At 46.0% G+C, this 15,773-nt stretch overlaps 1 protein-coding gene across 3 annotated transcripts in view; it reads left to right on the plus strand.

The window, feature by feature from the left end:
• The window catches only part of LOC138269392 (pyrimidine-specific ribonucleoside hydrolase RihA-like), a 359,115-nt gene that overhangs the window by 295,235 nt on the left and 48,107 nt on the right, over positions 1-15,773 (plus strand). For all 3 annotated transcript variants that reach the window (XM_069218793.1, XM_069218792.1, XM_069218791.1), the window contains exon 5: positions 14,223-14,359. In XM_069218793.1, the coding sequence (XP_069074894.1) occupies positions 14,223-14,359 (137 nt within the window). The remainder of the gene's footprint in view (positions 1-14,222; positions 14,360-15,773) is intronic.

The following is a 15,773-nucleotide window of genomic DNA, read 5'->3' on the forward strand; positions in this document are numbered from 1 at the left end:
TCGCCCAAAAACCACCCACCGAACCCACCAATCCTGACCTCGCAGCCTGCAACCTCTGGCGCTGGATCGACTGCTGCGCCAACACTCTCGCCCTGCTCAATAAACCTTCCAACAGAGGAGCCCACAAGAGAGCCAGTTGGTTCACCTCGGACCTTCGAGCATCCAAGCAAACCTGCCAGAAACTGGAGAGAAAGTGGCTTCTCGAACAGACACCGGACAACCATGCTGCCTTCAAGAACTCCATCCGCAAACACCATCACCTCATCAGATCTGCCAAGAAAACCTCCTTCAAAGACCACCTTGACAACAACGCACACAACAGCAAGGAGCTCTTCAACATTGTGAAGGAACTCTCCAACCCCAGCTCCACCACAAACGACATCCCACCATCACAAGACCTGTGCAACTCCCTTGCCACCTTCTTCCACCACAAGATCACAGACATCCATGACAGCTTCAACAGCCAGACCACTCCGCCAACCACCGACTCCTCAGACTCTCCACCCACCTTCTACTACGATCCCCTGCTCGTCTGGGCCAACGTGAACGAAGGCGACACAATCAAAACCATGAGCACTATCCACTCTGGATCTCCGTCAGACCCATGTCCGCACCACATCTTTAACAAAGCAATTGCCACCATTGCCCCCCACCTCCGCAAAGTCATCAACATCTCCTTCGAGACCGTGACATACCCCGAGATCTGGAAGCATGCTGAGATCAATCCCCTACTCAAGAAACCCATGGCAGACCCGAGAGACCTCAAGAATTTCCGTCCCATCTCCCTGCTCCCATTCCCAGCCAAGGTCATCAAGAAGATCGTCAACAGACAACTGACCCACCACCTCGAAGAAAACAACATCCTGGGCCCATCCCAGTCAACCACAGTACCGAAACTGCCCTCATCTCCTCCACCGTGGACATCAGGGCCATGCTTGACAATGTCAAAACCGCGGCCCTCATCCTCCTGTCTGCTGCCTTCGACACCGTCTGCCACCGCACCCTACGCACACGCCTCCACAACACAGGGATCCGGGACAAAGCTCTGGAGTGGACCACCTCCTTCCTTTCTGGCAGAACCCAGAGCATCTGCCTCCCCCCTTTCCGATCCAAAGACTCCAAGATCATCTGCGGCATCCCCCAAGGATCATCCCTCTGCCCTACACTATTCAACGTCTAAATGGCCCGCTCGCCCACGTCGCCCAGCTACACAACCTCAACATCCTCTCCTACGCCGATGACACCCAACTGATGCTCTCCCTCACCAAGGACCACCTCACCGCCAAATCCAACCTCCACGAAGGAATGAAGGCCGTCGCCGAATGGATGAAGAACAGCAAACTGAAGATGAACTCAGATAAGATGGAGGTCCTCATCCTCGGCATCTACCCCTCAGCCTGAGAGGACTCCTGGTGGCCGACCACTCTGGGAGCAGCCCCGACACCCACCGACCACGCACGCAACCTGGGCGTTATCCTCGACTCAACACTCTCCATGACCAAGCAAGTCAGCGCCGTCTCCCCATCCTGCTTCAACACCCTCCGCATGCTCCGCAAGATCTACAGATGGATCCCCACTGACACAAGAAGAACAGTCACCCAGGCCCTTTTCAGCAGCAAAGTTGACTACAGAAACACGCTCTACGCAGGAGCCCCGGCCAAACTACCCAAACAACTGCAACGCATGCAAAATGCCTCCGCGCGCCTAATCCTTGATGCCCTCCGCCACAGCCATAACACTGGCTCCCCATTAACAAAAGGATAACCTCCAAGCTCCTCACCCACGCACACAAGGCACTCCACAACACCGGTCCAGCCTACCTCAACAGACGACTCACCTTCTACACCCCGTCCCGCCAACTCCGCTCAGCCAACCTCGCTCTCCCCACTGTCCCCCGCATCCGAAGAATGACCACCGGAGGCAGATCCTTCTCCCACCTTGCTGCCAAGACCTGAAACACCCTTCCTTTGCCCCTACGACAGACCGAAGACCTGCTGACCTCCAGGAAGCGCTTCAAAACCTGGCTTTTCGAGCAGTAGCAGCCCCCTCCTTCCCCTAAGCACCTTGAGACCCTTACAGGTGGGTAGTGCGCTCTACAAATGCATTGATTGATTGATTGGTAACCATGCCAAGAAAGAAGGGACTTTCCTACAGTACTTCACTTTAACACCAACAGATTAGTCAGACTTTCTGATGCATCCATGAAAACATGAGCCACAGAGCTCTGTATTGTAAATGCAGTGCATCTATGGCATTGTTAGGGCAGGTGCAAGAAATCTGACGCAGTATTGATGCATCAGATTCTTGTAAATGAGGCCCCCAATTTCTAACACTAACTATCTGCGTTTCTGTCCCTGCTGGAATGCAAAGGCAGCACAGGTGCTTACACTGCCATGCTGCTATCCACCACCATTCACAACGTCGGTCTCACGCAATAGTCCAGCTGTTGAGGAGAACCCACAATAAACTGAAGCAGCACCGTGGCAGGTTTGGGGATGATTTTCAAAATCAGATAGGTCTCATTTGAATCTTTCTCCACAATGTTTCTTTGCACCTACATTGAACATTCATAGTCCAAAAACAAAGCCGGTGGAAGGATGAAGGAGAAAACACTAACATTTTAAGTATACCACCACATATTAATGTGTATTTCCATTTAAATTGTCCAGCCAGGATGTAGGAGCCACCACGGGACCAAGGGGGAAACACTGCACATAATAGTATAATATACAGTATGTTTAGAATCTTCCACTATGTGTCACTGAATTAATAATTTTGTTTATTAAACACATTTTCCAAAGCTGCTAAATAAAAGCATTTCCTGTAACCATCCCAATTCATCTAATTTGATTTACTTGTGTTGAATGTTAGAAGAATGTTCTTCCAAGTCATTAGGGTTTTTACAGTTTATATTTTCATGTAATACTTTAGACTTGTAAAAATAAGAAACATCATTATAGATTATCAACCTATCTTTCCCCCTTAAATGATTTTCAACCAGTTATGTTTATTCTTCATTTATAATCTAATGCAAAGCAAACAGATCCAGGATATCATCTGCGTACGGTTATTGGCCCATTATGAGTCGGACTAATGGAATCCCAGCAGTCGGAGTGTGGAACAGGGGTGGTTGATTACAGTCCTGCACCCAGTAAAGCAAATCAAATTGTGGGCCATATTTACGAAAAAGTGATGGAATGCAGCGCTGCAAGTCACCTTGCTGTGCTGCACTGTGTCACAGGGAAAGGGCTAAAATATGCAGTATTTAAAAGAGTACCGCACATTCCTGTCCTTTCCCCTGCGCTGGAGCATTTTAGGCAGCCGAACGCCAACGCAGGCACCCTTGCACCATGGTGCAAGGGTGCCTGCGTTGCATGAAAGATTGTTTTTGTGCAGGAAGTGTCACCTTCCTTCCCAAAAACAACCCTGAGAGGCATTCCTCTTTCTATATGTGCTGCAGAATGTAGCACACATAGAAAGAGGAAGTAACAAGGAGCAATAAAGATATATCCCCTTGTTACGTCTCCCCTGGGAAGGCTGGAGCTTCCCAGTTTTATAACTTCTTATAACTTCTTGTAAATCGGGGAATGCGTCGCAATCCATGGGAGGTGCGTGGGAACACTCGCACAACACCCATGGAACGCTTTCCCAGGGCAGAGTTACGCAATGGAGTGATTTTTGCTGCGTTACGTTGCTTCAGATTTATGAAGCCATGCAAATTCACCTTGAGGTGGCCTTGCGTTGCTTCATAAACCTGCAATAGGAGTTGCGTTGCTCTAGCACCACATTACGTGGTGCAAGAGCAATGCACCCAGGGTCGCAAATATGGCCATGTGTTTCCAACTGACATATTGGCAATATTAATTACATCATGTTATTCCCGAGTCAGGAACTGAAACTTATGATGCTCTGAATTGAGGAGCGATATTACTGATAATCATAAACTTGGTATCCTCCACTTTTTGGGCATCACTTATTGAGGCCTTAAGTGGTAAAGCTTTCTGAGGGATCTTGTTCTGTAATGTAATTGAAGATGGAATAATTAGAGTAATACCCTGTGATATAATGAGGCATAAATCATTTAGAGTATTTTCCTGCTGTATTCCTATATTTAGTAAATCAATCAAAGTAATACCCAGCTGTAATTTCTCAAAGTTAAAAACAACCATATTAATACATATCCTAATTTTAATGTAAGCAGATTAATCAATGCAATATCATTTTGTGAACAAATGCAAAGTAACGTAATCAGAACAATTTGCTTCTATGACTTAATTGAGCGTACAGTTATAAGAATAATCTCCTGCTATTTTATATTAGTCAAAGGTTCTAGTATTATTATGTTATCTGATAAAAGATAAAACATTTGGTTCTGCATCCTCCTATAACCTAATAAGGAGTAAGGAAATTTGAATACCCTCCTGTGATTTAATGTGAAATAATGTAATCAGAGAAAGCTAATCCTGTAACCCAGAGCACGGTAAAGGATTCATAGTATTGTCCTTCTTTAATGCAATTCTTTGTAACAAGATCAGTGTTGACAGGTACACTGTCATCTATCTCCCCATTGTGTAAAACAATGGGGTAATGCAGGGTAAACCAAAGTTCTCTCCTTCTTTGATTCTATATGGTGAATATGAATCAGTAGTATTCAACAATCAAATCAAAAGAAAACAGATAATGTTCCTTGATTAAACTCAAAGTGTTTGTCTGTAATGTTATGCAGGTGAAGTGATTTAATCGGGGTGGCTCCTTCCCAATTGCGAAGGAGTGTCGCCTCCCTGGCTAAGCCAGGAGATGAAAGATAACACAATATTTAATTATTGTTTTATCTTTCATCTGCTGGCTCAGCCAGCAGTGAGTTCAGGGTAGGGCAGGGCTAGGCTATGAGAGGGGTCGGGGGAGGAGGGGAGAGTGCACTAAGTGGGCACATGGGTGTTTGGTCGGCCATCTGAGGCTGACCAAACACACATGCGCACTTAGGTTTCTCCAACCCGGCTGTATAAACAGCCTGGCTGGAGAAACTGCACAGACACCAGGCTTGTGTCTGAGCGGCAGTCAGAGCCGCTCATACCAATCCTGACACTGCTTACATGCTATGTTTAGTAAGAAGATCCCAGGAGCAACACAGCAGGAGGTGGTGGCGACAACAGGAAAAAGGTAAGTTTTTTTTATTTTATTTTTTTATTTATCCCTATCAGATTTTTATAACATTTTTAAGACCCAGATCATCAAAATGAGGTAAGTACTTTTTAAGTTATGAATTTGTGAAGATTTAATAGAAGTAGTCTTTTTGTGTGCCAATTACACACCATAGGAATCAATGGAGTATAACCTTCAAAAATGCATATAAAATCAGACAGTAGGTCTACCAAGTTCTTCTTTTTCAGGTTGGCCAAGATTGTCGGTGGGCACACTGTGCCAGCTGGACATGCTCGGGTGGCTCCCAGGTCCGGTGGGAGCAGTGGGAAAAGTTCTCTGGAGCTGGTGCAGGGTCATTGCGCGGGACCACTTTCAAAAGCACTGCACAGGTAAGTTTAAAGGTGAATCTTTGGAGTCACCTTGTAGTGTCAAGGTAGGTTGCAAGGGGTGGGGGATCCTTAGGGCACAGCTGGTTCTGCGGTGCAGGGCATGGGCAGATGGGTGCAGAGTGAATCAGTGAGCCAGAAGCTGTGGGCAGAGACCCCTAGAAGCAGATGGTGAGTCAGTTTGAGGGTTGCTTACAGGTCAGCAGGGGGACTTTGGTGGGAGGTCCTGATGGTTTATGAAGTTCCTCGACTGGATCTTCCTTCTGGTTCTTTTACAGCCCTCAGTGGACTGTCTTTCTGGGAGTCCGATGTGAAGTGACTACTACCCAGCCAACGTGAAGTGACTACTACCCACGGTAATAGTACGGTTCGGCCGCTGGAGGGCACAGTGCCAGCAGACTTGGCACACTGGCAGAGTTTTAGCTCCCGGTCCATGGTGTGAAGTTTGGTCTGGGTGTGGCATCCAGTTCGACAGCCAGCAGCTGGCAGTAAAGTGGACCTCACTGGCTTGTTGGTTTCCTGAGATTACAGAGTGATGGATTGACTCTTGGGGGGGGGGGATCTTTGGTGTGTTTTGAAGAGCGTAGGTCCTCAGAGATTTTTAGAGTCCGTCCAGTGTCCAAGCAACCCCTCAGCAACGATTCTTGAGTTCTGGGTGCAGCAGGCAGGATTTGGTGTCTTTTCTTTGTGCAGCAAGTCTTCAGTTCTTGTGCATAGAGTTTTATTTGTTGCTGGTCTTCTTGAGTACTTAGAATCTAATTTGTTGGTCTAAGGATGCCTTCTAAATACAATGGGCCATCTACCTTAGGGTGGCTACATCCAGTAAGTGACCCCTTCCTGTGGGCACATGTCACTTGTCTACGCCTGATTGGCTATTTTCCTTCCATCCAAAATGGAGGAAAATGAAGTGGAGAGGTCACCTCGTATGCAACACCTTGGGGGTGGTGCCAGCTAGGTGGGGCCACTCCTCCTGTCATTTGTTTGGTTTTTCCGCTGTTGCTCCTGCCAAAAGTGGAGGTTTCCAACAGGGGTAAGCCCTTGGAAGCTCACCAGCAGGGCAGAGCACATTCCTGGGAGAGAGGGTGTCAGAACCTATGCCCAGGAAGGGCTTTGTTCTGAATCCCTGAGCTCTCACCTCAGGGGTTCAGACTTGTGTTTGGGGGTGGCAGGCTGGATGTGAACGGCCAGCAACCACACCAGGGTATTTTGCTTTTGCAGGGGGCACCTCTATGGTGACCCTTGGGTACATATTTTTATTAATCCAACACTGATACCAGTTTGGCTTTATCATTATGAGTTGTTTGATACCAAACAACCCAGGGTTCAGAGTGGCCATCATGTAGAAGTGAAACTCGTACTGACCAGTGTCCAGCACATGCATTTAAAATGGCTGCACTGTTACTCACTGTGTCCCAGGTTTGGCAAGGACTCAGTGGGGGCATATTTCTCATGCAGCTATGCCCTCACATACAGTATGTGCACCCTGCCTTAGGGCTGGAATGCCTGCCAGAGAAGTGTCTTACCTATTTTGCATGCAGTGTGTGTTCGGACAGGGTATATATGCAGTGTGCCATGTCGTGTTTGCATTTTTGGATTGCACCAAGACACCCAGCCTGCGATGGCAGTGAGGAGTGCATCTGGATGCATGGCCCTTGAGGGTGGCATAATCACTACTGCTTCCCTCAAGGACCTACTCTTAGTACCCCATGCCCTGGGTACCTAAGTACCTTTTGCTAGGGACTTATAGTGGCAGCTAAAGGTGTTGCCACTTACATCAATACTTTTGCAGTGTTTAAGGAAAGAACACAGGCACAGGGAGCCTGATTAGCAGGACCCCAGTGTACTCCAGTCCAAGTTGCATCCAGAAACGAGGCAAAACATTTGTGTGGGGGGGTACTGCAACAGAGTGCCAGTTTCCCACACAACTCCCCCCCAGCCCACAGGACAGGAGACTCAGGCAATATCTGGGAGAGGCTTCCTAGTCTGTCAGGAGAGGAAGGCAAGGGAAACAGTCTGATTATATGCAGGGCCTACTCTGCCTCACATCCTACTGTCCTGGTTATTCCCTCTGGGGAACTGACCCACCTCAGCAGCTATAGGACCCAATCTGAAATGTCTTATACCTGTCCCACCAGTATCTTCACTTTTACCTTCTGTTTTGGGGTAGGAGGTGTCTATCTCTGCTATCCCTATTTTAACCAGGGCAACCCCTAGCTTACCCAAAGAAGTTACCCATAACTGGAGTAACCCCACCATGACCAACAGGGTCAGGGGCATTATGTACTATTTGGTATGAGGTCAGACCACCATGCCAAGGACAGTGAAGCCATAAAGACTAACACCCAGCAGAGGCCATGGACAGCTGTCAGTGCCCAGAAACACACCTTTAGCTCCATACCCACAGGGGACAGGACTAACTTACAGGCTTCTTTGGGTTCAGGGTTCCTGTCTGCTGTAAAGGAGTGGGGGATCTCTGCATCCTGCAGAGAACACCCTCCTTCCACTCTCTTTTCTGTCAGCTGAGGAGCCACCAACCCAGTCTGTGCAGAGGCCTGACTAGTCAGGGTTTCCTGGGGTTCAAGATGGGCTTCACTGGTTCCAACAGTGGAGTTCTTCTCTAATGGAGCAGAAACCCCTTGGCTCTCTGTTGCCTCAGATAAAGGTTGCCCACTTTCCCTTTCTTTTGCTTTCTCTTTTTCTTCTGGAGCCTGCACTCACTGCAGGGGCAGCACCTCCAGAATCCTTAAGTGAGGACTGGCTCCTCATTTGCACTCTGACCAGCCTCTGGGTGGTCATTTCTAAGGAGACAGTCAAGGGGGAAGTCTGTACTGTCTACCACCTTTCTCCAGCTAAGGGGGCCATCTAACTCTATAGGCACAGTGACTTTCCCTGGGATAACCCTTACCCTAGCAGTCTCTCCTGGGATATACTGGTTTGAGAGCACTAGCCTGCCATGCACAATTGTGTGACTGGCACAGGTGTCTCTCTCAGGGCAGTGGTTGGGAGTGAAAGTGTCTACTCCCCTCTGGAATCTCCAACTCACCCATGGGGCCCACTTTCCAGTTAAAGGCTATGAAGACCTCTTCATCTGAGGAGTCACCCCTAGTGGCTACACTGGTTACCACTGGGGGCTTACTAGTGGGTTTGTTTTTAGAAAAAGAAGTGTCATTTGTGTGGTGCCTTGTCTTTTGACAGTTGTGGCACCATGCCTTAGTGGCATCCCAGTTTTTACTCCAGTAATTACCTTTGTTTTGTGAGGTGTCTTTGGGCCCAGATTTGTGGGTGCCTAAAGACTTTCCAGGTTGCTCCATCTTTTTCTCTTGGGGGTAGGACTTTCCAGACTCTTTCTTTTTGTCACCCCCTCCAGTTTTGGTTTTGAACACCCAGTTCTCACTCCTATAGATACCGCTTGTTCGCTACCACTGCCTGTACTGGGATTCAGATCCAGTTTAACCCTCCTCACCTCCAGGGCCATAGACCAATCTCTTCACTTCCAAAGCCAGCATGGCCTCTAGTTCTCTGTGAGCCTTGCCTGGTGCTGGCTGAGATTCCTTCACTGCCAGCTATGGAAAGTGCCTTTCAGGATTGCGTTGTGACAAATTGCTCTCCTCGTCATCTTGCTCCAATGGAGGGATGTTGTCTTCTTCCCCCTCTGTGGCTTCTTCTATTTCAGAGGTTACCTTAGCTAACCTCCCCTACTACCAGGCGTTAAAGGCTTTCTAAAAATCAGCGTTGGTATCCCTAATGACTATCTTAAAGATCTTTTCATTACATAGAGCTTTGAGCTCTCGGAGGGACAGGTTGTGCAAGTTATCCCCATGGTTTCCTTAACTTTTAAAAGGGGCAAACATTGGAAAAATCAACAATTTCCCTCAGAGGGACAGGTTGTGCACGTTATCCCCATGGTTTTCTTAACTTTTAAAAGGGGCAAACATTGGAAAAATCAATCATTTCCCAATTAAAGACATAGACCCAATTACAATCTAAAACAATTTTTGCTAGGTGACAATTTAGGGATTTTTTATTTCTTATCTTACTAGTAGAGTGGTACCGCTAGCACATATTCTAGTTCCCACTGCTGAAATGCCAATGTGAGAAAGTGGATCATTAGTTGAGGTATTTGTGCGACCTCACCAAGTTATGATGTCATTTCATATCATATCAGGTCCAGTTACTTTTCTTTAAATCAAACTTAAACTAAGCTTTGGGTAGCTATGACACAGAACACTCAGACCTAACTCAAAGGAAAGAAGTGTGAAGCATTTATCAGTGCAAAAACTGTTAATGAGTTAGAAACACTCCCAATAAAAGCCTACTCGAATTTTTATAAATAGGATAATTTTGTATCTTCAAATAGACACCAAAAAGGATGAAGATGCCGAGTTGGTCAAGATCCAAGTTTTTACTTTCACACTCAGAAATGTTTCTGGTGCTTTATTATGACGGTCTTATTGGAAGGTACCTCTGTAGCTCGAGTCCAGCGTCAGGGTGAAGTCAGCAGAAAGGTGAAGTCCAGTGGTCCTGTGAAAGCCTTGATTCTTAACAACATTCAAGATTACCCACAAACCCACAAGTAGTGTTTGCGATTCTGAATCTGTGCCAAAAAAAGGCTCACAAGTTGGAGTTCTGTGGGGGCAAAAGAATACACTCTGGCACCATAGGGTCCAGTTTCTGGAGGGGACAACTCTTGGGGGCTTGAACTTGATTTCTCGGTTTGCACCAGTGGAGCTCTGGGCAAGTCCAGGGATAGATGGCCAGCTGGGCACCTTGCAGGGTTTCTTTACCTTTTGTGTCCCAAACTTGACAGGAGGTCAGCCAACTAGTTATTTGAGTCTAATCACTTATCCTTGACACAGGTTTGAGTAGGTCCATCCTTGGCTCTCTCTCTCTCTCTCTCCATGAAATCAACAGCTTGAGCAGCTATTCTCTTTCTGGTGTCTTGTCTTGGTTCAGGAGGTGCAGTCTTTATTGGTGCAGCCTTTTGTTCTGCAGTCTTCAGGTTCAGAGGTGCAATCCTTCTTCTGTTCTTTCTAAGTCCAGTAGTGTTCTGAGGTCGATGCCAGGGGTGCTACTTTTATGACAATTTTGACTTTTGTGTAGGGAGAACTCCTTAACCAATGAGGGTAAAATTTCCATAAGGCACCTAACCCATGCCTACATCCCTTCCTGGGGTATTGGCACTAAACAATCCCACATCCAAGATGTGAGACCTTTCATCTATGAGTCACAAACACACCCCAGAGGTATATTCAGTATGATCAGCCACCCCTCCTGGAAAACCCATTCTGCAGTGTGTTTCTCCCCTCTGCAAAAGGTGCCTGCCTGTCTACCTACACAATCTACTGTCTGGTATTTGCCTATCAGAGGGGGCAGCCTCTTTGAAGTTGGGCCATCTGCGGCTGAAGTCCTCTGGCCATCCTGTCAGGACAAGTTCACACCAACTCCCACCAGCAGGACTTTTATTCCCCCTGCTTGAGAGCCATTCACACCTCCTGGAAGGATGGCAGCAGGCTGTCTCGGGTGGAATCTGCTGTTGTGAATCAGAAACTACAGCTACAGCTTTGGGGCTAGAAAGTCGTGACTTTCGAAAGTCACCTTTAGATTAAAAGTTATCCTAAATCCAACTTCAACAATAAATCTGGTTTAATGCAACAGTTACATTGATATTTTGAAGTACTACATTTGGCGGTCTCAAATAGAAGTTAGCACTTGGGCTAGCAGCTTTCCTACAGTGAAAACGACAGTTGCAAGTTTTCACTGTCAGGACATGGAAAACACTAAAAAAGCATGCCCTTCATTTTAATATTTAGTACTCTGACAAATGGCCATCTTAAGCCTTCCCTAAGGCTGACTTGTAAATATTAAAAAGGAAGATTTGGATTTGGTAAAGGGGGTTATTTTACCATATTGCGGTTGTAGTTTTAAATCTTCCTGACTATCCTGCAGTGGCAGACCTTTTGGAACAGGAGCAAGACTGTTTTGCATACAGCTGGGTCTAATATGCGGTGGTGTGGTGGGCAAAAGAATTATGGTTTGGAATGCTATCCCAAAAAAATTGCCAGTGGAGGTACACACTGCAAGCATTCCACCCAAGGCTTTTTGTGTGTTTGAATAATAATTTCTCGTGTCAACGACTAGAATACCCTACTTCTGGGACAGCCAGGTTTTCTACATACCAGCCTTCAGTGTCTCCAAAAATGCAGCAGCCTGATTTATACTAATTCTGGACCATTGATCCCACATTGCTCCTCACTTAAATGCACTTTTTTGGTTGTCCTTTCAGAAGCTCTGCTTTTTCAGGCTCTTTGCCTCTGCAATGTAGCAGTCAATAGACATGGTCTGGTTCATTGGCAGCATCATTTTGCCTTTAATCTCCAGCTGTCCTTGAGCTGGGGAAAATGTACTCTGGGATCCTATAATTGGGGGTCAAGTGTGACAGAGAAAAGGGGGTGTAGTCACAAGGCGAGGAACTTGAAAAGCAGATTCTGACAGTCAATGTATACATTAATGATTATAACCATTCTTCTGCAAAGAAACTGGCAGCAAGGAAATGTACGACAGTCTGTTTTATATTACCTGATTGGTCACAAAGATGCTGCATTTTAAAATATCTTACAGAGTTAAGACAGCTTCTGCAGAGATCATTGTAGGTGCCATTGACATAAATATTTGTGTTATTACGCATAGAAACAGATATATCTTGCATTTTTACGTTGTAAGCACATCTCCCACATATGGAGTTGAACAAAGCCACAGTCCTGCCTCCAAATCAGAGTTTCTCCTAAGTACTTGGGAAGTGATAACATGCTGCACGCCTTGGTTTTATTCTGATGCTCTAGCTTCTAGGTGTTAGGCTCCCGATAGCTCCCGTACAGTATTGCACCCAAACAAACAGAGGGCTGCTAGCCCTTTAAATCAGGTCTTAGTTTATTCTTGACTTGAAGTGTAACTAATAAAGCAGGTAAGAATGCAGATAATGTGCGGGTGCTGCTGATTGTGCCCTTGTATTGGAAAAGAACTCCAGGGCAAATTTACCATGTTTCCCTGGGTCGGTCGGATCTCAAATCCGACCAAAAATAGCTGTTAGAACCAGGATCCGGAACAATATCCCTACTTTCCAGCACTGATATTCAGGGCCTAATTTAAGCCGATGGTTGCAAGTGTGTCCCACCGGCACTTATGGGGGACCTGTGCTTATTTTTCCTTCTCATATTTTTGACCCACAGCAAGAGAGTGAGAAAACACACAAAGGGGAAAGAAAGAGGCAGAGAAACATGCAAAAAAGCATGACAAGCAGAGATAGTAAGAACTTGAAAGAGTGAGATAAAGGGGTAGGGAATATGTGCTGGTGGATTAAAGAGGCATGAGGTGGAAACAAAACTATGCAGCTGTGGTATTCAACCCACCCACATACAGTAGAACCAGCTGTGGGCTTGTTCCTTGGCACTTAGGGGGTCATTAGGTCACGGTGGCGGTCGCAGCGCCATGGTGCGCACTTGGCATGGGTAGTGCAGCGGCCTCCATTCACAGCCCAATCGCGCATTCCACTGCCCGAATTACATGCAGTGGAATGGGCGAAGGGTGCTCCTGCACCCGCTGCACCATCGCATTGCCAAGCTGCAATGTTAAGGCCCTGCTCCCTGCTGGGCTGCCGGGCAGAAACACTGTTTCCGCCTGCCGGCCCAGCGGGGATCTCAAATTAGGGCCAGCGTGGTTCAGGCCGCCCTTATGGCCTGATGGCGGAATGACGTTGGCGGAAATGCCCGCCAATGTCATAATGAGTGCCTTATTATTTTACAAAATGAACATTGTTTATACCCTGTTCGGCCACTTCAGTTCACTAAATCCTATATTTTTTACTATTTTCTAGCAACCAAGCTTTTACAGATGTTACCACCTAGGCTAGGAACAAGGGGCCTCATTTACAAGAATCTGATGTGTCAGATGTCTTGCACTGCCCTGTGACCCCCTCATGATGCCATGGATGTGCTGGACTAATAACACAGAGCTCCATGGTGGAGGTTTTCACAGATGCATCAGAAGTTCTGATGCATCTGTGGAGCTAAAGTCATGCATTGCTAGACTAGCGTCAAAAAGATTGACGCTACTCCAGCAGTGCAAGAAGGGCCCCATAGACAAAAGTGAAAATGCAGAACGACAGTGAAATGTTGTGAATTTCACTGTGTCAGTTCTCCATGACTTTTTTCCTGGGAACACCTACCTTGCATATCATTGTCATTAGCTCGCACTCAGGGGTGAAAAGTGACACTAGAGGCCTCTAGATTTAGAGTTGTTTTAGCGCTGCCACAGCATTAAAAAAAACTGATGCTGCAACTGCACAATGACCTTGTAACTGAGGCCCAAGGTCTCCCTCTCGAAGCAGCGGCAGCAATATCATTGCTTTTTCTTGAAACTTCTGAAACCTCATGGTTTCTATTCTTTTGAGCTCTCTTTCTGTTTGTGTTTACCATAGCGCTGGGATGCCTGATGCTGGGCAGCTGAGCATTCTGTAACTAAATTGTTCATCTATTCATTGTTTTGTTTTGCCTCTTTGAAGTTATTTTAGTTGCAGACAGCCATGTGTGATCTGGATCTCCATGTGAATTACATCTATTATGCTCCTAGCTTCGTAAGTTAATATTGTAATTTTCCTTGCAAAATGTAGTTTCTTATCTACTTCTCTCCTTTATACAGCCAGAGGAAATACAACCGCCTGTGGGGAGTTTAACTTTCTCTCTGATCCAGAAGCAGCCTACATTGTCCTGAACGACTTCCACTGCCCCACGTACATTGCCACGTGGGAGCATGCGTGCCGTAGCAAACTCTCATGGGTAGGTATGCTAGATGAATGTAATGCATGTAACATCAATATATAAATCTTCATGCTGGCTCATTAATACTTTTGAGTGATAAGTTCTGACATCATCTTGTCATTAGTCAAAATAACTTTCTTTGGTCTAAGTTAGCACATAAAAGTACATATTAACATAATTACATTCATCAGTGAATAAAATAATAGTCAATAAAAACAAAATACATAATATTTTTTTTTAAATAGAATCAATATAAAGACCGAATAGAAACTGGAAATAGTTAAGAGACACAATTAACATATTGTGAAAGTTAGCCAAAAATATAAACCATCCAGGTTATTCAAGGCCAAGACAGTACTGCTTAACTAGCACCCCTAAAAACAGAATCATAGAAGCAGCGGGTCACGATAAAGTGCGTTACATAGAGATACATCTGGACCAAAAAAATACAGAACTATCATAAGAAATTGCATAATGTCAATGAAGTGCACACTATGGCCCATATTTATACTTTTTAAGCGCTTCATTTGTGTCATTTTTACAAGCTTTCTTTGCACCATCATTTAACGCCTGGGTCAGACTAGGCGTTAAGGGACCTGTGGATCCATTTCCATGGTTAAACACCATGGAATGGGTCCACAGGTGCCCTCCCAAAGCCCGATGAACACCCACACCCACACCAGAGGGACAGCAGAGAATGAGGGACCCGATCCAAGGTAGGTATAGATAAGTCTTTTTTTGTTTAAATTAAAGGGCCATCGGGGACCCAAATTGGGGCTCCCTGCATGGCACAGGGTGCAATGGCCATGCCCAGGGGACACTGGTCCCCTATGCTGGCCATTGGAGTGATGGGCATTACTCCTGTCTTTTCCAAGACAGTATTCATGTGGTATGGATGATTTTACATCAGAAAATGACGCTAGGCTGGTTAGAGGTATTTTCTTTTTTGCCCCTAACCAGCCTAATGTCATTTTTGGTGCAAAATCCCCTTCCCCGATACAGCCAGTCCCACCCGGCTAACGTCATTTTTTTTACGCTAGCTCACCCTTTGCACTGGCCTGTGCCATTCCATAAATATGGCGCCCGGCTGGTGTTCAGGAATGGACCAAGCCGGTGCTAAACATTTTGGTGCAAAACTGCGTTAGTGCAGTTTTGCACCAAAAAGTATAAATATGCCGCCAGGTATCTTCCGCAGTTCAAAGATTTCTACAAAGGCACCAAAATAGTCTTTTGGGAAACATAAAAAAACACAAGAAAAACATCAAATGTAGAAGACCCTGATTAGATAAATTATGACATGAGCAGGGCTTCAACTGCATATGCCAGGGTCTAGGCTTAGGAAGAGCCAGCAGCAGGAGATAAAATTGATTAAACCTGAATCAATCCAAAAGAAAACAAGTGATGACCTTTTGGACACTTTCAGCAAATAGGG

This window comes from Pleurodeles waltl, chromosome 2_1, assembly GCF_031143425.1.
Source record: "Pleurodeles waltl isolate 20211129_DDA chromosome 2_1, aPleWal1.hap1.20221129, whole genome shotgun sequence".
Taxonomy (NCBI): domain Eukaryota; kingdom Metazoa; phylum Chordata; class Amphibia; order Caudata; family Salamandridae; genus Pleurodeles; species Pleurodeles waltl.